We start from the raw sequence: 25053 nt of genomic DNA on the forward strand, positions 1-25053 counted from the left end.
GTGAAGCATTTATTTACAAGTTTCACAACAAAACAAAAGATTGTAAGAAAGCTTTCAAGGGACATGGGTCACAGAAACCAAGCGAACACCACAGCTTTTTCCCAACTTCATAGCCTAGAGGACATTGCAAAAGACACACAAAAATTGACCTTGTGCTGGCTGTAAATATTTATAGATTGAGATTATAATGACCAATGACTTATCATGAGAGTTACTATCTTGAAGAGAGACTTCCACTTTGACCTTATTTGGTTTCTATCTACTTTTCCAACAACATGTCCAGGAATATACACATAAAAAGGGTTATTTTAAAAAATACATCCTGAAATTAGTGCTTATGCAAACTTCAGGAACACTTTGCAGACAGACTCCTTTCAAACAAAAACAAAACAGCCACTTTTTTAAAAATTGAAGTATAGTTGACTTACTATATCCTATTAGGTTCAGGTGTACATGACAGTGATTTGATAATTGTATACATTACCAGGAAATGATCCCCGTGATAAGCCTAGTTACCACCTGTCACCATACAAAGTTATTAACGATATTATTTACTATATTTCTTGTGCTGTACGTTATATCCCTGTGACTTATTTATTTTATAATTGGCAGTTTGCACATGTTAATCCCCTTGACCTACTTCGCCCAACCCCTCTGTGCTTTGGTACCTGACAGTTTATTTTCTGTATCAAAAGAACCACGTCTTAAAAATCGAAACTGAAAATACTTACAACTCGTGAATAATTCATCATTGGAGACACCACATTTGGTATTCCAACAGTGGTTAGGTTTTTTTGGTTTCTTTTTGTTTTTGTTTTTCTTCGGGTGAAAAAAAGGTGATTTTATTAAGTCTCGGGGGACAGGACCCAGGGGCAGAAAGAGCTGTGGGAACAGTGGTTACTTTTAAAGAAAATCTCCATATGAGCAACAATTTCGTGTGTGTCTTTTCCTTCTCCTTCCCTCCCTTTCCCTTTTAACGTCTTTTCCTTTTTTTTTTTTTTTTTGCGGGGGGGGGGGGGCGGCGGGAGGGGGGTGCAATTGTTTTTGGTTTTAGCAACCAAGCTGTTGCTCCGAACTACGAACTACGACCATTTGGGGATAAGGCAGCCCTTGCGTGCGACCCCGGGACTTCTGGCGACGCTCCTTCCGCGCTCGGCCCGGTGAAGTTTCCGGAAGGGCGCCCTCGCTGGGAGCCGCGTCCCACCGGAGAGGCGGGTGAGTGGCGCCCTGCCCCCCCCCCCCCCCCCCCCCGCCCCATCCCTGCTCCTAGAGAGGCCCTGGGTGGGGAGGGAGACGGGTTCCGCGGGTCCCGGGGCGGCAAGGGGGGCGGCGGCCGGCAGTGAGCCGAGGGGTCGCTACGGTGACACAGCCGCCAGGGTGCGTGCAGGGCGGGGGTGAAGCGGGCCGCGTCTGTCTCACCACCATCCCCTCCCCCGCTCTGGCCTCTGACCCCGTCCTCTTGGTTTGCTTAATTTGGGAAATTGAAACTTAAAATGGTTGGTGTTTCCTCAGTGTTCCTGTGAGAGTGTCTCGATGTAGTTCTTAGGGGAACTTGATTCCTTAAGATTTGCTCTCCTTGTCAGGTGCAGGGTTTGGCAGTTGTGCCTCACTTTTTGGAATATGCAAGGATTTTCTTGAAAGAGATCCAAAGGAGAACATGCAGTTTTTCTGTCTCTAGAACATGCATGAGTTTTTTTTGTTTTGTTTTGTTTTTTAAACTATATATGTGTACCGCCATTGTATTAAAAACCACTTCCTTTCTTCCTTCCCCTCATTTCCTGTCATTTGCTGCGGGGCAGGCGTATGGAAGGATTCCATTCTATCAGGCCTGGCACAAAGTGATATGAGTATATTAGGAAAATAGGTGGTAGGTGAGTGGTGATGATTTGCATTGGATTTTTCATTCGCTGTCATAAGAATTACCATAGACTTAGTGGCTTAAAAATCGCAAATTTATTATCTTGAAAGTCTATAGGTTATTGTGCTAAGTGAAATAAGTCATACGGAGAAAGACAGATACCATATGTTTTCACTCTTATGTGGATCCTGAGAAACTTAACAGAAGACCATGGGGGAGGGGTAAAAAAAGAGGGAGGGAGGGAGCCAAACCATAAGAAACTCTTAAAAACTGAGAATAAACTGAGGGTTGATGGGGGGTGGGGGGGCGGGGAAAGTGGGTGATGGGCACTGAAGAGGGCACCTGTTGGTATGAGCACTGGGTGTTGTATGGAAACCAATTTGACAATAAATTTCATATATATTTTTTTAAAAAAAGTCTGTAGGTTAGAAGGCCAACCTGGATCCCATTGGGCTAAAATCAAGTGTCTGCAGAGTTGCTTTTCTTTCTGGAGGCTTCTGGGGTGAACCTGTTTTCTTTTTTTTTCCCCCAGTTTCTGTATGCTGCCCTCCTTCCTTGGCTTAGTGATGTTCTTTCTCCATCTTTAAAGGCAGCATCACTGCATCTCTCTGAACATTATTCTGTTGTCACATCTCACTCTGACTCTGCTCTTTGGTTTTCCTCTTTACTTTTAAGGGCCCTCATGATTATATTGGCCCCATGGATAATCCAGAATGATTTTCATATTTTAAAGTCGTCTGATTAGTGACCTTGATTCAATCTACAACCTTAATTGTAATCTGACATATTCATAGATTCTGGGGATTAGGCATGGGCAACTTTGAGAGGGTCATTATTTTGCCTACTATTTGATGGTATAAAAGGAAGCCTATTACTGTACATCCCACTAAGCAAAAAGGGGAAGTATCCAGACACTAAATATACCAAAAAAAGTTCTGGGAATATTATGTAGTAGACCATTTATATGAGTTAAATATGTTGAGAGTCTTTATTACAAACTCTTAAAAATATTGATTTAAAAAAAAGCAATCAGACAAATAATGTTGCCATTTCTGCTTTCCGGAAATGTAATAAGAGAACTTCACATGTATGGAATGTCCTGAGCAGAACAAATACTAGTTAAGATACCACAGTTGTCAGTGTGTATTCTTATATTGTGCTCTGAGTGGATGCAAGGAGGAGTGGACATGGTCCTTGGCCTCAAGGTCATAACCATCTAGTCATGGAAAATGACACAGGCACACAAATAATTAAAGCTCTCCAAAAGAGATAAAAGAGGGAGAAGTAATGTCCTTTAGGGGAATCAGAAAAGGCTTTAAAAACTTGGGGGAAATTTGGGATGGACCTTGAAGAACAGTAGAATTTCATTAAGGTTGAGAGGAGAGGAAGTATATGACATATTGAGGGACAGGAGGGAAAAGAGGGACCTTCAAGTGTTCAGTATGGTTAGGGTGCTTAGTGTAGAAGTTGTCTGAATAAGACTAGAAAGTAAGTTTTGGTTAGATTGTGTAAGACCTCAGATGACTGTTGAGTCTCATTAAAAGGATTCTGTAGTTGGTGCAATAGGGAGCTACTAATATATTTTGAAACCATCTCATACTTACAGAAAAGTTGCAAGTACAATACAAACAACTTTCCTTTTTCCTGAATTATTTGAGAATAAGATTTTAACTTCAAGACCCGTTGCTCTGGAATTCTTGAATATATATTTCCTACACAAAACATATTCTCTACATAACTAAAATTCAGTCATCAAAATCAAATTAATATTGATACATTACTGCCATCAAATCCTTGGATCCCATTCACATTTTGACAGTTGTACTAATAATATCCTGTGTAGCAAAAAGGCCCAATTCAGAGTCATGTACTGCATTTAGTTGTGATGTCCCTTTAGTCTCCTTCTGTCTGGAAGAGTTTCTCAGCCTTTCACTGGCTTTCATGAGCTTAACACTTTTGGAGAGAACAGGCCAGTTTATCTAATGTTTCCTCATACTGAGATTCAGATTATGTATCTTTGGCAGGAATATCATAGAAGTCATGCTGTGTTCTAAGTGCACCCTATCAGATGGCAGATGATTTTGGCTTATTTCATTATTTACTTTGTTTATTTTATTATGGTGGCATCTGCCCGGCTTCTTCAATGTAAAGCTACTTTTTACCCTTTGAAATTAATATGTTGTATGGAAGTATTTTTTTAATTTTTTTAACCTTTATTTATTATTGACAGAGAGAGAGAGAGAGAGAGAGAGAGAGAGAGAGGCAGAGAGAGAGGGAGACAGAATCTTAAGCAGGCTCCAGGCTCTGAGCTGTCAGCACAGAGCCTGACGCGGGGCCTGAACTCACAAACCGTGAGATCATGAGCTGAAGTCGGACACTTAACCGACTGAGACACCCAGGTGCCCCAGTTGTGTGGAAGTATTTTGAAACTAACTGGATGGTCTTTTTCTTACCAAAATTTCAATTTATGTATGTATGTATGTTGGTATGGACTCATAGATTTTTAATTTACTCAGTGGACTTTTTTTATGCTTAATTCATAATGATACTCAGTGTCATTATTTATTTTTATGCTTTATTTAGTCCCAGATTTGGCCAGTGAGAACCTCCTCAAGCTGGGTTTCATGTCTTTTCGACATGCCCTCATCATTCTTTGAGCACTTCCTTGCTTTCTGGCAACATTAGGTGCTTATTTTGTATTTTTCCTGTCCCAGTCCTGGTATCAACCATTTCTCTGAAAATCCTTGGTTCCTTGTAGTGGAGGATGGTATCAGAAACCAAATTCTGGGGGCTAGGTGTACTCATTGCTATTGTCTTTTCTTCCAGGCCCTCTCAGCAGACAGAGCTAGGTGTATATATACAGATAGATATGTACAGCATGTATGTATCTTTCTGTCATTCTGCCTATGGATATCATGAGATTACACTGATATCTCCATTTCTAATCCATAGCATTCATTCTAGTTTTCTTTCTATATTTATAATTACCTTCCCTGGCAATGAAAAACCTGGCTCCTTTTATCTTTTGTATATTTACTTACTTGAAAAACCCCCTTTATGTATGTTTGACCATTGGAAGCTCCAGGCTTATCTTGTATATTTCTTGTCCCATAGGTAGAATCAGCCATTGTTCCAAGGAGCCCTGGTTCTGTTTATTGGAGAATAGATTAGAAACCAAGATCCAGGTGCTACGTGATTCCCTCTGTTTTTGGAAACTGCTAGTGTTCACACTATTTTTTTTTTGCCAGTCTTCTATTTTATTTAATTAATTAATTTTAATTTTTTAAAAAAATTTTAACATTTATTTATTATTGAGAGACAGAGAGAGACAGAGCATGAGCAGGGGAGGGACAGAGAGAGAGGGAGACACAGAATCTGAAGCAGGATCCAGGCTCTGAGCTGTCAGCACAGAGCCTGATGTGGGCTCGAACTCACAAACCGCAAGATCATGACCTGAACCAAAGTCGGAAGCTTAACCGACTGATCCACCCAGGTGCCCCTAATTAATTAATTTTAAAATGTTTTTTTATTTATTTTGAGAGGGAGGGAGCAGGAGCAGGGGAGGGGCAAAGAGAGAGGGAAAGAGAATCTGTGGCAGGCTCCCTGTTAGGGCAGAGCCCGATGTGAGGCTCAAACTCACGAACCATGAGATTATGATTTGAGCTGATACCAAGAGTTAGATGGCCAACTGACTGGGCCACCTAGGCCCCCCAATCTTCTGTTTTATTTTTAAGGAGGGATAAATATTTTTCCTGTTTCTTCTACAGGAGTAGTGAGAATTTAGCTCTTGAAATTTTAGAGGATTATATTATATCACAAACTGGTTTTTAATATGTTTTTAAAGCAATAAAAATAGTTGTTATATTATTCCTTGTCTCAATTTTGATCTGGGACTTACATCTGGTAAATTCATATGCAGGCAAATGTTTACTTTTTTTGTGCCATGGATTCCTTGCCAGTCTGATAAAGCCTATAGGCCTTTAAATTTTTTTTTAATGTATAAAATAATATATAGACAATTACAAAGGAAACCAATTATATTGAAATATGATTATCAAAATATTTAAAAAAGCAAATTTTTGATATAGTAATATACATCAATATATTATAGCGTATCACAATACCTAGTAATGAGTTTAGTAGCTGCCATCATTTTGAAACAAGGTTAAACACAAACATATTTCAGGACTTCTGCAACAGTTACAATATTTTATGAAAATATTTGTGTCCTCTTGGTGACTTTTGTCCAGGTGCTGCAAATAGTGTGTGGCTTGTTGCCTTATGTTCATATCTGAAGAGAGATGTTTCAGTGAGAGGTTGTTAGAAGTAAAGTTGTAATTTTTGGGGCACCTGGGTGGCTAAGTCAGTTAAGTGACCAACTTTAGCTCAGGTCATGATCTCACGGTTCGTGAGTTTGAGTCCCGCATCGGGCTCTGTGCTGACAGCTCAGAGCCTGGAGTCTGCTTCAGATTCTGTGTCTCCCTCTGTCTCTGCCCCTCCCCTGCTCGTGCTCTGTCTCTCTCTGTCTCTCAAAAAATAAATAAATGTTAAGAAAAAAAAAAAGAAGTAAAGATGTAATTTTTTTCCTATTCAGGTGTCTGGACAGGGGAGGATTTGTGAAAATTCTGATAAGAATTTCCGTACATGCAGAGGAAGGGTGTTTGGGGCCTTTCTACTCCATTTACATTTGGGGAGTACAATAGGAAGAATTAGATAAATCAAAATCTTTGAAAAGACCAAAATAGTAATCTTTTAATATGGGGCACCATGTTATGATTAAGATGTGAACCTCAAAGGAATATTAATACCTGTTATTTTCTTTCCTTTTTCAGAAAATTTTAGACTTGTGTTTTTTTCTTTTAAATTTATTTATTTGTTTTTTAAAGAGAGAGAGAGAGATTGAGCACACACATGAGCAGGGGAGGAGCAGAGAGAGAGGGAGAGAGAGCTGTGAGCATAGAGCCTGATGCAGAGCTCGGCCTACTACCATGAAATCATGACCTGAGCCAAAAATCAAGATTCAGATGCTTAACTGACTGAGCCACCCAGGCACCCCTGTTATTTTCTATCATTGTGTTGAAAAGCAAAGGATTTCTAGACCCCTTTTATGTCTGTATAGGTATGAAAGTTACTTGAAATATAGGCATTGTTCAAATATAAGCCACATGATAATAAAAACTTTGATGATAGGGAAAAAATATAACAAAAATACATTTCTTCTTCTGTAAAAGGATAAAAGTTATTTCTTCTTGAATTTGTGTATATGTATGATTTTTAAAATATTTACTTTTTTGTAATAATTAGGAATCATGGCAGACAGTGGAAATAACAAAAGCCAAGTTCACGAGGAGCTTTGGTTAGAGGAAGAATTTATGAAAGATGAACAAAGAGAGGTAAAAATTACTGGGTACTATTAAAAATTAATTTATATCTATTAGTTTTGCAGTGAGGCATGTTTTGTATGTTTTTGTCCAACATTACTTTGAATTTTTTTCAAAAATTTTATTTCCATTATTCAAACCTTACAAAAAGAATCGTATTTCTGTTCTTTCTCTTACAAGGCTTACAACATTAGCTGTTTTCTTTCACTCCCTTCCTCCTTTTTTTGATTTGCACCCAGAAGTTAAGAGCTTTCTTAGCAATTATCTGATGAGACCCATGAGGGGATGGGGGTTCAGGTAGCTTAAGCCACTTACCCAGGGCCATATGTGTGGCATGTCAAGGCAGCTGTACTGTGGGAATCATAGCAAAAATTTTTTAAATTGCCTTTGAGTAACATATGTCCACAATTATAGTGCAATTTAAAAGTCATATTGTTGTCGCAAATAGCCAGGCAAGGAGTTACACTGAAATGAGATTCAGGTCTGGGTCTCAATCCTTGCCCCACTATAAAAATGTCTGTGACCTTGGTCTAGTGTGAAAGGTAGTTTCCTTGTTTGCATGATGGAGATAATACTACTTGTCAGTGGTAGGAGAATTATTAGGTGATAATGATGATGTCTTTCTTTGCCTTTATCAAGATGATAGAAATTTAGCTTCTTTAATTTGTTTAGAAAAATGAAGTCAGGAGCTGTTTAATTTTTTGGTGCTGTTTGATATTTTTTAGAGATTAATTGATAAAATTGCAAAGGAGAATACTCAGTTAAAGGAGGAGATCCAAAGGCTTGAGGCCGAGTTACAAGAGTCCACCATAAACTCCCAGGTACCTCTTTATTTTGTATATCACATTCTTAACGGACACCATTTTTCCGAAAAAACAATTTAGTTACACAGAATTCACTTTTAAAACACTGTAAACATTGATGGCACCATTGTTTGTAATAGCCCCAAACTGACAACAACTCAACTGTCCCTCCCCACTAGACTGAATTATTAATTTGGGGTGTATTCACACAATGGAATACCATACAGCAATGAGAATGAACAGATCACAGCTATATGCAGCCACATGGATGGATTTCATAAACACAATGTTGAGCCAAAAAACGTAAAAGAGGATATACCAAGTGCTTCCATTTATTTTTATTTTTATTAATTAAAACATTTTTTTAACGTTTATTCATTTGTGAGAGAAAAGAGACAGAGCACGAGTGGGGGAGGGGCAGAGAGAGAGGGAGACACAGAATCCAAAGCAGGCTCCAGACTCGGAGCTGTCAGCACAGAGCCTGACGTGGGGCTCAAACGCATGAACTGCGAGATCATGACCTTAGCTGGAGTCAGGTGCTTAACCCACTAAGCCACTCAGGTGCCCCCATATGCTTCCATTTAAATAACGCATAACAGCAGGATGTTAAAAGTTAACATCCTGGTTGCCCTTGGAGGCAGGTAGGAACTGGAAGAGAACCCAAGAGGGTTTCTGGGTGTTGGTCATGTTCTGTTTATTGATCTGGGTGCTGGTCACATGTGTGTGATCGTTTTGTAAAATTTCATCTGACTGTACGTTTCTGATAATACATTTTTTTATATTTATGTGTATGTTTTTAAATTTTTATTTATGTATATGGTAATGCAAAACAAAACAAAACGGTTATTATCAATCACTTTGGGATCAAATTCTTCGTCTTCTCACTAAGTGCCTTTATTGTTCTCTTCATGCAAGTAACTTAAATGGATTTCACAGTTTAAAAAAATTGGACATGTATCTTCACCATTTAAATCCTCTCCTAAATTTTCCTGTATTTGAATTAGACATAACTTTCACTCCTTTTTCTCCATGACAACTCATACTGTTCCTTTAAACAGTTAAAATGCATAAAGCATTGTCATATTTTGTTTCTGAAATGGGGGATAGGATATTGAATATCAGGAAGTGGAGTTCCCCATGTTTATGGGACTTACGGGACACTGTTACAATTGTAGTTACTTCTCAGACTGGAGATGAAATCAGCCAGTCCTGTCACTCAAAGGATCTTGGGAACCCAGCCAGCTCAGCTGATACAGTTTACAGAGGACTGAAACTATGGTCCAGAGAGCATACATGCTTGCTCCTGGCCAAGTGTGCCCAAGACCAGAATCAGGCACTTTCATTCCAGAAAGCTCTCGACTTTTCAGGGTATATTGGGTATTTCCACATTATTGGGAAACACTCCGCCTATTCTCAGACACTGCCAATTGTTTTGAAACTGGACTTATGGAAATCAGAGATTCTACTGAAGTTACATGTGAAGATATAGAACAAATGTGAAATTAGGTCAAATAACTCATTGAATATTTCTTTAGAAAAATTTTTTTTTTTTAACGTTTATTTATTTTTGAGACAGAGAGAGACAGAGCATGAACAGGGGAGGGGCAGAGAGAGAGGGAGACACAGAATCTGAAACAGGCTCCAGGCTCTGAGCTGTCAGCACAGAGCCCGACGCGGGGCTCGAACTCACGGCCGCGAGATCATGACCTGAGCCGAAGTCGGACGCTTAACCGACCAAGCCACCCAGGCGCCCCTCATTGAATATTTCTAACCCCTTTGCAATAACACACAAATTTTCTTTCAGCATGTAAAATAATCATGGGAAATAGAAATGCAAACAACAGATTCATTTGTGCATTTATGTATAGTTGTATATGTCTGTTAATCCCAATGATTTTAAACAGATAAGTATAACCACTTAACTTTATCCTTCAGATTATGAATCTTGTTGATAGTGTCCCTTCACATTTTTATAAATCTAAGTTTGGTAATGATTAAAAAGTTGATGGGCACAGTCCGACTTCAGCTCAGGTCATGATCTCACAGTCCGTGAGATCACGAGTTTGAGCCCAGCATCAGGCTCAGTGCTGACAGCTCAGAGTCTGGAGCCTGCTTCGGATTCTGTGTCTCCCTCTCTCTCTGCCCCCTCCCCTACTCAAGCTCTGTCTCTCTCAAAAATAAATAAACGTTAAAAAATTTTTTTTTAAAAAGTTGATGGGCAGGTGTTGGGGAAGGGGGAATTTAAATTTGACAATTATTAAATCATATAATTTGGGAGGCTTTCTTTTTGGATGAAATTATCTGGGTTTGCTATTAAAATAAACTTAGTATATATGCAACTCTAATTTATAACACTTTGCAATGAGAATAAACATATTGTCTTATGATTCCCTTGTAGGATACCCTATTATTGGTATAGTTGTTTAAAAGGTACTTATCTACAGGAATGATATAGACTTTAGAATTGAACACCATCCAATATTGGCTAGTTTAAACATTGATTAGATAAAATGAGAGATTATATACTTATAATTTCATCTGGGAAATAATATTAAAGAATTATTATAAAGAATCAGCATCTGGGAAGAAGTAATTACTAAAGATATTCACTAAGACCACACTTAGCATTCTGTGGGGTTCTGAAATCAGTGGAGAATGAATTATTGGATGATCAAATCACATTATCACAGGGAGGGCTTAAGTTATTTCTTGTCTTCATTTTAATCAAACATTTCTGTTTAAATTAGATTAAAGAGGATATTCCTGAAACAGAGATGAAATTCACATCTTTAGAGAATCCTGAGAATGACAGCCAGTTTTTAAATGTCTCCTGTTCATTTCAAGTGAGCTCGCAAGTTCTTTATGAGCTACAGAAAGGACAAGCCCTTATCACCTTTGAAAAAGAAGAAGGTATGAGTAATGTTCAAAAATTCGATCATGTTACTTTTGGAAAGCACAGGCACTTTCAAAGAGCTTTCATAGATATTTGGCTATTGCTTTATAATTTTAATATTTGTCATTTCATCTCATCTCATAGTAACACCTTGGGGCAGGTAGGATTGTCCCCATTTTTTGATGAGAAAACTCAGACATTAAGAGTGTTGAGTGGGGCGCCTGGGTGGCTCAGTCGGTTGGGCGTTCGACTTCAGCTCAGGTCATGATGTCGCGGTTTGTGAGTTCGAGCCCCATGTCAGGCTCTGTGCTGACAGCTCAGAGCCTGGAGCCTGCTTCGGATTCTGTGTCTCCTTCTCTCTCTGCCCATCCCCCGCTTGTGCTCTGTCTCTCTCTGTCTCTCAAAAATAAATAAATAAATGTTAAAAAAAATAAAAAAAAAGAGAGTTGAGTATGATCATTTGTTCAGAACATGACTCTGGGACTCAAGGTGTTGTGATGTCCAACACTAGTGTTTTTACTCCATCTGCTACCTCCAAATACTACTAGTAATACTTTTTTTTTGAGAGAGAGAGAGAGAGAGAGGCAGAGGGAGAGAGAATTCCAAGTAGGCTCTATGCTCAGTGAGGAGCCTGATGCAGGGCTCAATCCCACGACCCTGGGATTATGACCTGACTCAGGGTAGGGGCTGAAATCAAGGGTAGGACACCCATCCAACTAAACCCCCAGAAGCTCCCCCCACTTTTAACTAGTAATAATATTTTAAGGTAGTAGAGCTCTACATGGTTCTCAAAGTTCTTAAAGACATCTCATTTTATACTTACTTGACTCTGTGAAAGCAATATGATAGGAGAATTACTCTTTGCATCTTATAACCAAGAAAACAGATTCTCAGGTGTTTAAGTGACTTACCTAAGGGCACATGACCAGTGAATGGAAAGAGTCCAAGAGTCTGAGGTTTAGGAATGGGACCTGATGTTTGCTAAGTCTGCCATGGTGTAGGACTCTATTCTCCTTAGTGAGGAGAATCTGGCTTTGTATGCCAGATTTTCCCATTTCTAGAAGTGTGATTTTAGTTGGGTTCTTCCTAAATCTCAGATTTTTATGGCAGTGGTAGTACCTATCTCATGGGATTTGCATTGAGTATTAAATGAGAAATGTTGGTAAAATACTTCGCATGGTATCTGACACATAATAAACACTTCATAAATGTTAGCTGTCATTATTGCTACTTGTTGGGAATTTTCCAGATAAGGAAAGATAAAGAACTCGCTCAAGGTTCATACAGTTAAAAATTGCAAAGCTGAGAGCCAAACCCTGAGGACCCATGTCCTTTCTCCTAGACCAGCAGTCCTCGGAGCAGGCCACTATGCTGGGCCTTCGTTCTTGTATTTGTCACATTATGGGGTGGGGCCAGATGGTCTTAAGCCCTTCCGGTGCTCAGGTTCTGAGAATCTATGGTTATAACTTGTGTCTCCGTACACCTGGTCCATCACCATAGTCTGCAAATAAATGTTAAAAGGAAAGACATTCTAGCAGGTTAGCATAGGCACATACTCTTCGTTCACCTTGGGTCCACCCTGGGTCTGCTTCTACAGATGAGGATGCCAAGAGCCCTGTGTTGGCAGTCGGCAATGGTGATGGGGATATAATCAAAAGCGAGGATTTGGGAGGCAGGGATTCTGTGCAGGAATTACCTGGGAATGCTGGGAATAGGGTTCTCTTCAGAAACAGCTGCATCGCTGTTTCCACTCTTGGCCCAGCTCTGAGGTCTTGCTCCCCTGGGACAACTTTGGGCTCATACACAATTAAACAGAAGTTGGCTTTTGATAGTCAGAGTCACAAAAGCTGAAATGCAAGTGGTCCCTTTCAGCTGCGTCAGATCACCAGATGTTGGAGTTTGGGTGGGGGGGGGGTGTGGAAGGGAAAGAACATCATCTAACTGTTACTTCATTGACATTTTCTGTTATTGTTGCCTGTTGCCACTAACAAGAACGTAAGTTGTAATTCAAGTTATCCAGTCATATCTCAGTACAGTGAGTGTGAATTCCCACAAGACAACGCCCTGCCTTTTAGCCTGTTTCTCTCTTCCTTCATCTGTGGTGCGTATGCTGTTCGGTTGTCATAAACACATGTGAGATTTATAGGACTGGGAGTGGGCATCTCTTATCTTTGTGACAAATTACGTTAAGCAGCTCTGTATTAACAGTTGAGGTGTTACAAACTCTCATATCACATAATTAAAAATAAATACACACCCACATGCATTTTAAACTGAACTATAGTTGCTGTCTGGAGTTTTAATTTTTGGCATAATTATATTATTGAGCCTCTCCCATTTGCACAAATAAATTAGATTTGATAGTTTTGTGATTGGTATAAGCTATCATCTTTTTAATGAATGATCTCCAGGGCATTTTAGCAAAAGTAAAATTCCTCATTAAATATGGCAAAAAAAAAAAAAAGATTTGCACTTTGATATTCAAGCCGTGTGGTCTTTAATATGTAAACCTTAAGAAAGACAAAAATGAGAATTTATTTCTTTGGTTTTTGACATATTAAAGAGAAGTGACAAATGATAAATAAGATTGTCAGAATGACACTGACACAAAAATTTTTCCAGCTTACTTAACGTGGAAGAAGTTTCTGGCTGTGCCTTAATGCACTAAGGAAATTCTCTGGTCATTCTGTGAACCGTGGAGAGGAAGGGTGTGTGGCTGTGCTGAAATAATATATGAATTTCTAAAGAATCACCAGGCTTATCTCTTAAGAGCTGAATCTAGAACTTGATGAGAATTTCTTTTTTTTTTTTAATTTTTATTTATTTATTTTAATGTTTTTATTTATTTTTGAGACAGAGAGAGACAGAGCATGAGCAGGGGAGGGGCAGAGAGAGGGAGACACAGAATCTGAAACAGGCTCCAGGCTCCGAGCTGTCAGCACAGAGCCTGATGCGGGGCTCGAACTCACGGACTGTAAGATCGTGACCTGACCCGAAGTCGGAAGCCCAACCGACCGAGCCACCCAGGCGCCCCAATGAGAATTTCTACACTATCACTTGTTTCCAGTTTTACTGAGAAATAATTGATACATATCACTATGTAAGTTTAAGGTGTACAGCATGATGCATTGATCTACATGTATTGTGAAATGATGACCACAGTAGGTGCAGCCAACATCCATCATCTCGTTTATGTGCAATGAAAAGAATTCCTATAGCTACAACAAAAAAAAAAAAAAAAAGGAAAAAGGATTTTTTTTTGCTTGTCATGAGAACACTTAGGCTCTACTCTCTTAACCCCTTTCCTGTATACTGCACAGCAGTGTTCACTGTAGTCACCATGTTGTACATGGCATCCCTGGTACTCCCTCATCTTATAACTGGAAGTTTTGTAATTTTTGCTGATGTATTTTGATATTTTGACGTTAATATATTTATTTGTCGCTTTGGTGGCAAGACCATTATCACTTAGAAGCCCTAAGAAAATTAAAAAAAATTAAATCCTTTATTTTATTTTATTTTATTTTAATTTTTAAAAAATGTCTTATTTATTGTCGAGAGAGAGACAGAGCATGAGCGGGGGAGGGGCAAAGAGAGAGGGAGACACAGAATCTGAAACCGGCTCCAGGCTCCAAGCTGTCAGCACTGAGCCTGATGCTGGGCTCAAACTCGTGAACTGCAAGATCATGACCTGAGCCAAAGTCGAACATTCAACTGACTGAGCCACCCAGTCGCCCCTAGATCCTTTAGAATTCAAGAAAATTTTAAATATTTAGGATAATTTGTTCTTAACCAGAAGTGAAAAAATTTATTGAAATATTGGAAATTAATACTCCCAAATTATTTTTCAGTTGCCCAAAATGTCATCAGAATGGGGAAACATCATGTGCAGATAGAGGATGTAGATGTGGAGGTTATGGCCAAGCCAGTTCCATTAAATTCGGGAGTCAGATTCCAGGTAACATGTTGATTAAAGCTTTTTGGAATTCTGTTAGATGTGAGCACTTTTCTCATCCATATTTCTGAATATGAAACGATTTCCCAGGTTCATGTAGAAGTGTCTAAGGTGAAGATCAATGTTACTGAAATTCCTGATGAATTGCCTGAAGATCAGATGAGAGACAAGCTAGAACTGAGCTTTTCTAAGTCCCGAAACGGAGGTGGAGAAGTGCTATGCGTGCAGTATGATAAGCAGTCCCGGAGTGCTGTGATTACATTTTTGGAAACTGGAGGTATTCACACATGTAGGAAGTTAAAAAATACTCTACCATTTATATTTATGTTTGCCATTTCTTTAAAAAAATGTTTTTAAACGTTTATTCATTTTTTGAGAGATGGAGAGAGAGCATGAGTGGGGGAGGGGTAGAGAGAGGGATGAAGACACAGAATCTGAGGCAGGCTCCAGGCTCTGAGCTGTCAGCACAGAGTCCGATGTGGGGCTCAGTCCCACGGACCGCGAGATCATGACCTGAACCCAAGTTGGACACTTAACCGACTGAGCCACCCAGGCGCCTTTATGTTCTGCCATTTCTGAAAGTATTCCTTTGTTACTTCTTCTATTTGGAATTTATTAAGTAGAATTATAATAGATTTTTAAAAAACCTTTTAAAATGGTGGAGTCCTGAGAATGATTTCTGTGAATGCTACTGAGAATAATATTTCAAGCACATCAACTTTGTGCATTCTCAGCACATGCCAGGCAAAGAGCCAGGTGTTCTATACATGTGTCTCCTCTTATCCATAGCACAATTCTGGAGACAGGTGTCGTACCCATTTTATTGATGTGGAAACTGAGTCCTAGGGAGGGTAAATAATGAACCCCAAATTATAGTGAGTATGTGGCAGAGAAATTTAGAAACACATGTGTAAACTATCACTTCCTATCCCACCTATTAAGATGGACAACGGTCTCTTAGTTGGAGGGAGTAGATTCCAGGGAAGGCAAGGCATGAATGGAAAGAACAGTGAGACATCTGTTCCCTTTTTAGGTAGAAATGGAGTTTTTACCAAATCATCTGAGGGGGCTTTACATTCTTATGATTAAAAATATACAATTTGGGATGCCTGGGCGGCTCAGTTGGTTAAGCATCCGACTTCGGCTCAGGTCATGATCTCACAGTTCGTGGGTTCGAGCTCTGCATGTGGCTGTGGGCTGACGCCATGGAGCCTGGAACCTGCTTCAGATTCTGTGTCTCCCTCTCTCTCTGCCCCTCTCTCATGCACGCGGTCTCTCCCTCTCAAAAACTAAACATTAAAAAAAAATACACAATTCTACAGCAGCTGCTTTTGTTAATATGTTCAACTGATTATCAATGTAAAAATATCTTGCTCTAGTTAATCCAGTTCTTAGGGTTTCTCCTGGGTTGGCATATGTAAAAGAAAGCCAGGTATACAATTTAAAAAAAACATTGATTGATTGTTTATTTCATAACAAAGTAATACATGCTTTTTAAAGAAACTTGATAATAAAGAGCAGGGGCTCCTGTCTCGCTCAGTTGGTGGAATGTGCAACTCTTGATCTTGGGGTTGTGGGATCGAGCCCCCTGTTGAGTGTAGAGATTTACTTAAAAAAATAAAATTAAAAAAAAAAAAGAAGAGCATTAACTTAGTAAAACTGGAGACATTTCCTTAAACTTGCCTTTCTCCTACTATTTAGTTATGGTTACTTGAGTGGCTTTCTAGATCTTTCTGGAAATCCTGGATCATATGGTGATTCTATGTTTAATGTTTTGAGATGACATACTATTTTGCACAGTGGCTCTACCGTTTTATATTCTTACCAGCACTGTACCAGGGTTTCAATTTCTCCACATCCTTGCCAGCAGGGGCCTGCCCTCTTAACCACTGCACCATATTGCCCATCCAACATGGACTGGTGAGAGGCGAAAAAGCATACATAGTGATACGATATTCTTAAGTACTGTTTCTGTTAAACTTGATGCAATCTGAAACATTATTTTTTTCCCCTCCAGGAGAAAAATGCTGCTCAAAATAAATCTGATTATTCTTTGTGCTGGAGAAAACTGATGAATTTTTGTTATTTGCCTTCAGTTTCTAGATAACGATCAAATCCCTCCCCTCCCTTGGTTAACATCATTATATCAGCTTACTGAAAAATATCATGTATTAGTTATAGGACAACTAAGTAATTTTATATAAAATTTTATGTATTGTAGTAATATAGTAATTATATATGTGTGTATACATGTATATTATAAAATGTATATATACAGTATTCTTTTTTTTTAAAGTTTCTTCTATTTTGAGAGAGAGAGACTGAGTGTGTACAAGCAGGTGAGGGACAGAGAGGGAAAGAGAGAAAATCCCCCACAGGGCTCAAACTCATGAACTGTGAGATCATGATCTGAGCCTAAATCAAGTGTTGGATGCTTAATCTAGGGGAGCCACCTAGGCGCCCCTATATACAGTAATCATAGTTTTCAATTATACTTCTTGAGAAACTGGGAAACTCACAGTCTTGTTAGGATGGGTGGGCTACTTTTTGCATATGGTTATTGCATTTTATGGAGCTCAAAGTAGATCTGTCTGAGGACATCACAAACTTCTGCATTGACTGATTGCAGTGGATAGTTCAAGACAGAAGATCTATTTAAACCCCATTATTGTTTGGTCTTATATTTTCCAAAATTATGTACCGCCAAGTCTTTAAAGTGGACTGTTGAATTTTTTGTAGGATTTTTAAAAATGTAATCACTAAATTCACTATTTACTGTGATGTTGCATTTGAAGAAAGTTTTAACTTTGGTTAAAAATGTTTATGATATTAAAAAGAAAATAATTTTTTTTAAATTTACTTCTAGTTGCTGACAAGATTTTGAAAAAGAAAGAATATCCGCTTTGTATAAATCAAAACTACTATAGAGTTATTGTTTCTCCATACATAGAAACAGACTTGAAAAATTTTCAGGTAAAGTCATCTCTTTCCTTCATTTTGAGAACTTATTGCTTAACCCCACCTCACAAGAAATAAAGAAGTTGTGTCTGTTACTGTTTGAGACTTATTAGTGAGCAATATCAAAATAGTTTCTTCAGATCTGCTTGGTGCAAAATAAGTGTGTCTTTTTTAAAAAATATTTTAGTGTGAAATTATACCTTATTTAATTTATTACACTCTTTTTAAAAACTGAAAGTACTCAGGTAATGACATAATATTTTTGTATATGGAGACATAGCTACATATCTTTCATGTGTCTACTGTCATTGGGCATTAAAAATGATTCTTCCTGCTCATTTTCTCTGAACTCATTATCTGTACCCCGACCTCCTTTTTTCTGTTCCTACTTAGGTACTAAATGGCACCACTTAGGTACTAAATGGACTCTTACATAGTCCACCAACCTGAAAGCTACAGCTCATGCTTAATTCCTCATTTTGCTTCACCTCCAACATTCATTTGGTCATTCAGTCTTGTTACTTCCACCTCTGACTACTTCTGTCACTATGGTCCTTCTGTCCATAGGGATGCCCTTCTTTCCTCCATTTGTCATAATGCTGCCTGAGTTATCTTTCTGAAACTCAGATCCGACTTAGATATTCTGTTGCTTGAAAAGTCATTCTGAGGCTCCTTGTCTCTTCTAAGATAAGGTCTGAAGTATTAAGCAGAGCTTATAAAGTTTTGCAATTCAAATGTCTTAGAAAAGTTTCTATTTATCTTTTGTATTTTCCTTTTAGGCATTTTCAGGAATATCTAGGAGGACAGTGCTTCTCACTGGAATGGAAGATCTTCAGATGATGGATGAAGAAATCTTAGAGGATTTAGTTAACATTTACTTTCAACGGGAGACGAATGGAGGTGGAGAAGTAGAAGTGGTCAAATGTTCTCTAGGTCAGGCTTGCATAGCATACTTTGAAGAATAGAGGCATGGAATTAGATGAATATTAGAGCTTCTGAGCCCAAAACACTGTCCATGTGTGACAAAAATGAATATCCCTTTCCTTTAAAAAATGAAAACTTGAATTCTTAAGTGTCCATTTATTCTTAGATACAAAAATATATTTCCATGTTTTTGAATTCTTGTTTCAAACTCTGCTGCATGCTTACAAGTGCAGTAAATGTACTGTATTAAAAAGTTTTGTTTGTTCATAAATGATGTGGACAGGTGCCATGTCCATTGAAATCAATCATAAGTGATGCAGTTGTCCCCCTGCTATGTTGGCTCATTCTGTCGTGGGCATGTGGGCCAATTCTCTTTTGGCCCCAGGTCCACCAACATGCAGACTTCGCTCAACATTTCCCAAAGAACTGTTATATTCAGCTGTTTGTGATTTCTGTAGACTTTGAATTTCAAGGAACTTCAAGGGTGATCATTTCCCTCTTTCCCATTGTATAGCATTTTACTCCAGAGCCCCAAAGATATTTTTCAGAGCTGAGTGTGGTCTTTTTATTTAACATTTTCTTCTCCCAGAGTGTCAAGGGTCCCCTGATTCTTTCCAAGACACCTTCGTCAAATAGAACTTGTAAAGGCCATAATTGTCTTTCCTTTACACTTGTAAGGGGAAGAATAAGCTTAAGGGAATGACATCCTTAGAATAAAGGGAGAGGTAAATGCAAAGCTAGGGACTCCTCACTTATCATGCTGGATGTAGGGGAGTGCCTGAAGATGAAAGCACATGCCTTTGAGTTTGAGAGAGACCCAGTTCCTTAGCATCCCATTGTTTTTAAGTTGTAGAAACTAAACAGTAAAATGCAAGGTTTCTATTCAGAGAAGGTAAAATTCTTTTTGGTAAAGAACGTGTGAACAGCTTTTATCCTAATATGGTATGTTTCATAAGGAGCCAATGGCAGAAGTAAGTTTATATTAAAATGTTGGCAGAAATAAAAAGCTTTAGAAAAAGATTCTATGCCTAAACTTAACTCATGCTGCCTGCCATCTAAAATAAAGGAAAGGGGCACCTGGGTGGCTGAGCCAGTTAAGCATCTGACTCCTGATTTCAGCTCAGGTCATCATCTCATGGTTTGTGAGTTTGAGCCCTGAATCGGGCTCCGTGCTGACAGTGTGGAGCCTGCTTGGGATGCTGTCTCTCTCTTTCTGCCTCTCCTCTGGTTGCACTCTCTCTCCTTCTCTCTCAAAGTAAATGGACTTAAAAGAAGATCTCATTGCTTTCACATTTCTCTTTAGAATGAGAGATGGTGCCTAAAAACTGGAAATTTATAATAAATCTTCATATTCACTGTTTTAGGGGAAAAATGTCTCATATATCAGTTGTTCTTTGGGAATAGTAAGCTTATTTCAAGCTCAAAATATTGAGAAAAATTTGAAGAACCTTATTTAATTTTGATTGGCACAAAAGGTATGATTTTTAGCCTGTCGCAGACAGACGATCAGAAAGAATGTTTTCCTAATACTTAAGGCAAGGTTTGGAATAGTCACTTTTGTTTCTTTTGGGAGCATTTTTTCAGCAGCAAAATAGATAATTTCATTCAATTCTAAATATTCACAATTTTTTGATAAATGTTTTTGATAAATGTTACTTACCATAGAAAATCAGACTTGGGCTCCTTTCACCAGTTCCACCCTTGTGTAATCTGCCCAGATCTCAAAAATCAACCATTGGCTCTCCTGTCTATTTTTAGAGTTTTAGAGATTTTACAGGAAGAAAGTTTCCTTTGAGAATTTGCCAAAAGATATCGACTCTTGTGTATTACGTTAGGAAGCCTTAGATTGTCTAGGAAGAGACAGCTCTACTTAATGTATGAAAAGACACTGTCAGCATATAAGTCAGGAAAGATAATTATGTGAAATCATGAATCCTTCTTGCCCTTTGTAGATTTATCAGTCAGGATAGCTTAGGTTATGTTGTATTAACAACCTCCCAAATCTCTGAGGCCTAATGAAACAAAAGTTTAATTCTCATTCATGTTGAAAGTTCAACAGAGGTTGGTAGGGGGAGTCTTTTTGTCCTAATCACTTAAGGCCCCATCTCAAGACACGCTTCCCAAATCATGGAGGTGGAGAAAAATGAAGTCTGCAGAGTCTTGCACCAGCAATTAAATGCGGTAATTTAGAAGTGCTGATGTCATTTTGTCTCACATCTCATTGGCCAGAAATAGTCATATGACCTCACTGAAACAGAATAGAACTAGAAAATTGTATCTTGTAAAAATGAGGAGAACCAGATATAGTTGAGCCAAAATATCAATGAATATAGTTTTTCCTGTCCTAGTGATCATCAATATTTGTTGTTTTGTTTGTTTGCTTATAGTTTTTTCAATGTTTATTTCGAGAGAGACAGACAGACAGACAGAGACAGAGACATTGCATGAACAGGGGAGGGGCTGAGAGATAGGGAGACACAGAATCCGAAGTAGGCTTCAGGCTCTGAGCAGTCAGCACAGAGCCCAACACGGGTCTCGAACTTGCGAACTGCACGATCATGACCCGAGCTGAAGTAGGATGCCCAACCAACTGAGCCACTCAGGCGCCCCGATCATCAATATTTAGATCACTCTTCTTCATACACAAAATGCACTCACACCAAAAAGTTGCCCTAAGTCATAGGATCAAACTCAAAAGTGCATGAACTCTAGGCGGTGTGTGGTAGTTTTTACAACAAGTCTGAATGTTACTCCTCTTTATCCAGAGACACCCCCCCCCCCCCCGCCAGTATTCAGTAGTGGAACTGGAACAAGATAATTGCAAAAAACTCTCTCATTTGGAGAAAGAGATCAATAGGAAACATATAGTGGCCTCTAGGCCAAAGCCATTCTGCCATCTCCCTGAGTAGATATATACTCCATACACCCTGGGTGTGGAATTTTGATTAGGCCATGATTCCACTCTGGAAATTCTTCTCTTGCTCATTGTCCTCATAGTTGCTGGACATTCTTCTTTTTCCATTATTCTCCTTTACCATATATAGAATATATCCTTCTTGGAAGCTGAAAAGCTTGCTTACTGTTTACACTGTGATCAATGTGATCAATGTTTGGGACCAACGTTTTTAAAGTTTTGAACCATTATAGTCTCTTTACTCTGGCTGGTGGCTAGTTGGCTGGTACAGTTCAAAAACTTGGTAGGCTTCTTATCTACTTTTTGGGTGAGCTTACCTGTGCTAACAGCCACACTGGCAGCTTTTTCTAGACTTCTTACAGTTGCTGTAATTCTCCACTTTCTTCCCTGTTCTTTTCTCTCCCTATCTTTACTTAATTGTAGGTATCAGGCCACTTTTAGTTTCTTTTCCCTTAGCTAGTTTGTCTAGTTGAAAGGGTTATTGAATTCAGAACATTAATTGTTTCTTGTTGCTGTTGTTGTTGTTGTTCTGAGGGACCTTAATCTGTTCAGAGTTCCAAAGCTTGATTTGATCATTGATTTGAGCCTCCCAATAAAGCAGAGTTATAATCAGTCTTTGTTACTCAAAGGTGTTATCATTTGGAAATGAGCAGTATTTTTCCTTCCAATCCTACAAGTTCCCATATTTCTGGACTTTCTCTATTTACTTTCATTCTGGCATTCAAACTGGCTGATTCTTTTCTAAGCTCATTTCTTTTTTATATTCCTTTGTCAAATGCACTCAGTAGTAACAGACATATGCTACTAATTTTGTTTTTCACACCCTGTTTCAAAAAAAACAAGCTAATTAGGTACATATCTGCCTTCCAAGCTATCACATGTGACAGTTTTACCAAATGTTTTCCACTACATAATATGGATCGCCATCCTTCTAATCTCTGATAATTATTTTCTAATTACTTGCCAATTGTCCCTAAACCAAAGCCATGTATTTTAGATTGTGTTGTGGATTGTGTCCCCCCACCCCCAGCCCCCCTCCCGCTTTTGGCTAAAGCAATACTCCACTTCAGAATACCAATTCTGTATCAATCAGGATAGATTACATGATACTCATGTGCTAAGTTATCTCTAAATTTCAGAGACAAAAACACAAAATTTTACTCCTTGCTTATGCTACATGTCCATGATGGGTCAACAAAAAGAATGCTCATTGTAAACACTCAGGGACCCAAGCTAATGGCAGCCACCATCTTTATTGATGAATATCATGCCAGAGGAAAAGAGCTGTGAAGGGTCTTGAAGTGGTAATTAAATTCTTGGTCCAGAATGACCCTTTCATTCTCAACCAGAACTAGGTATATGGCCCCACCCAACCGTAAAGGAGCTTGGATGTACAATCCTATCATATGCTTGGAAGGCAGAAAGCCAAAAATGGCATTAATGATATCTGGTTGGTATTGAAAAAAAAAAGATGCTCATACTTGAAAGATACACAAAGTATAATGAAAATAATAAAAATTGTCAAAAATTCACACCCACATAATGGTAACATTTTTATGTCCTCCTTTCCAATTTTTTTTCCCAACCATATATCACATTTTATTTTGTGAAGATACCCTATTTCTAGGGTTACTATTTCCCTATTGTAGGATATTAAGATTGCTTCTAGTTTTTTACATGTATATGTGCTACGATGTGTATACATCCTTTTATATCTTTTAATATAAATCTTTTTCTGCAGTTCTGATCCTATTTCAAGGTGATAATTACTAGGTTCATAGGGTGAAGGATACAAATTCTTTTAAGGATCATGATGTGTATGGATACAATCACATACAATCACACTGCCTTTCAAAAAAGGCAGGCATTGGTCTATATTTTATTAAAAATGTAATAAGGACTATTTTGTTGCTCCCCTTTCAGCATTGAGTACTACTCCTTTATTTTATTTTATTTTTTTTAATTTTTTTTTTAACTTTTATTTATTTTTGAGACAGAGAGAGACAGAGCATGAACAGGGGAGGGTCAGAGAGAGGGAGACACAGAATCCGAAACAGGCTTCAGGCTCTGAGCTGTCAGCACAGAGCCCCACGCGGGGCTTGAACTCACAGACCGCGAGATCATGACCTGAGCCGAAGTCGGCCGCTTAACCGACTGAGCCACCCAGGTGCCCCAGAGTACTACTCCTTTAAAAGTGGCTTTCTTTTTATGCTATTTTTAGAAATCTTCACAATGTATGCTACATCTTTTGAAATTAGATAATTAACAAGATAGAAGTGAACTATCGATAATGGGTTTTGTTTTTGTTTTTTGGTATCACAAAAATATCCAGGAGAGTGTCAACTAATTTGATTTTACTTAAGCTATGATTCAGAGAAAAGTACAGGAGACGGGAGGCCCCATAACTGGGGCTGTAAAGGATTAAAATATTTTTTTGGATGCAGTTTCAGTAATAAGCTGCTAGAATTATTTTGGCCACATTTGGAGTCAGGCTTCCTCAAGGATTGTTTGGCACTTTAGGGGAGGAAACAACCCTCCTAGAGTCCTTGGCTGGATCTGGAAATTAAACTGACAAAGCCAGATTAACAGGAGAAAAGCACAGAAATGTATTTAATATAAATTTTATGTGATGTGGGAGCCTTCATAAGGAGATGAAGACTTCCACTTGTGCACTGTAACTTCATTTCTTAAAGTGCAACTGCTAAGTGTAAGGATATGTGCATTTTCACACTTTTCACTTTACATTTTGAAAGGGGCCAAAACCCTTAGAAATGTTTGCACCTGTCAATGTTTGCACTAGTATGGATTCTTCCTCACACTCTGGCCAACACTGGGTATTACTGCACTTTTTAATTGTTACCAACCTCATGGTGGAAACAAGGGATCTCATTATAATTTCAATTTGTATTTCTTTACTTAGTAGTGGAACCGAGCTTCTTTGTATTTGCCAGCCATTTGCCTTTCTTCTTCCTGCTGTCTTTGACTTTGAAGCCATGTATGTAGATTACTCGTGTCCCCCTAGGTGCCAGACAAGTCCGAATGGCTTGTGCAAGGTCAGCTAGGTTGACAGGGACCGAGCGCTTTTCAACCCGTGCCCTGTGCACCTGGCCGCCGCGCGACTGGCCCTGGGCTGGTGGGGGGAACAGGTGTGGCGTGGTGAAGAGTCCCATGAGTGGGGGCGCAGAAAGGACGGTCCAGATTCCACTGAGCGCGGGACAGACACAGCAGCGGGAGAAGCCCCGGAGTACTGCCGGGGATTCCTTCTGGCCCCTCTCCAGCGTGGTTTCAAAAGTTATGGGACTACAGAGGCAGCAGCCATTCCAGGTCTGAGCTTCACCCGGAGGCCAAGAGGCGCAGAGCAGCGGGA

General features: G+C 38.9%; 1 protein-coding gene across 6 annotated transcripts; it reads left to right on the forward strand.

The window, feature by feature from the left end:
* Window positions 1-1007: 1007 nt before the first annotated feature.
* Window positions 1008-25050, forward strand: NMI (N-myc and STAT interactor). 6 transcript variants are annotated; one of them, XM_060626536.3, is made up of 10 exons: window positions 1011-1215; window positions 1800-1871; window positions 7163-7251; window positions 7965-8060; window positions 10790-10952; window positions 14787-14893; window positions 14981-15179; window positions 17757-17863; window positions 18628-18781; window positions 24607-25050. In XM_060626536.3, exons 3-10 carry the CDS (start codon window positions 7168-7170, stop codon window positions 24687-24689), a joined length of 993 nt encoding a protein of 330 aa, XP_060482519.1. In that variant the 5' UTR covers window positions 1011-1215; window positions 1800-1871; window positions 7163-7167; the 3' UTR covers window positions 24690-25050. The 6 variants fall into 6 exon arrangements, with proteins under 6 accessions (XP_060482521.1, XP_060482519.1, XP_060482518.1 ...); XM_060626535.3 differs by having other exon boundaries at window positions 1800-1867; XM_060626534.3 differs by lacking the exon at window positions 1800-1871 and having other exon boundaries at window positions 1015-1215.
* The last annotated feature ends 3 nt before the right edge of the window (window positions 25051-25053 follow it).

The sequence above is a fragment of the Panthera onca genome, chromosome C1, assembly GCF_046562875.1.
Source record: "Panthera onca isolate mPanOnc1 chromosome C1, mPanOnc1 haplotype 2, whole genome shotgun sequence".
Taxonomy (NCBI): Eukaryota; Metazoa; Chordata; class Mammalia; order Carnivora; family Felidae; genus Panthera; species Panthera onca.

Bases quoted from the DNA above. Each gene is read 5' to 3' on its own strand.
- NMI (XM_060626536.3), top strand. From the start codon at position 7,168: ATGGCAGACAGTGGAAATAACAAAAGCCAAGTTCACGAGGAGCTTTGG. The intron at 15,180-17,756 runs GTAGGAAGTTAA...ATTTACTTCTAG, and splicing joins AACTGGAGGTATTCACACAT to TTGCTGACAAGATTTTGAAA. The intron at 17,864-18,627 runs GTAAAGTCATCT...TTTTCCTTTTAG, and splicing joins CAGACTTGAAAAATTTTCAG to GCATTTTCAGGAATATCTAG.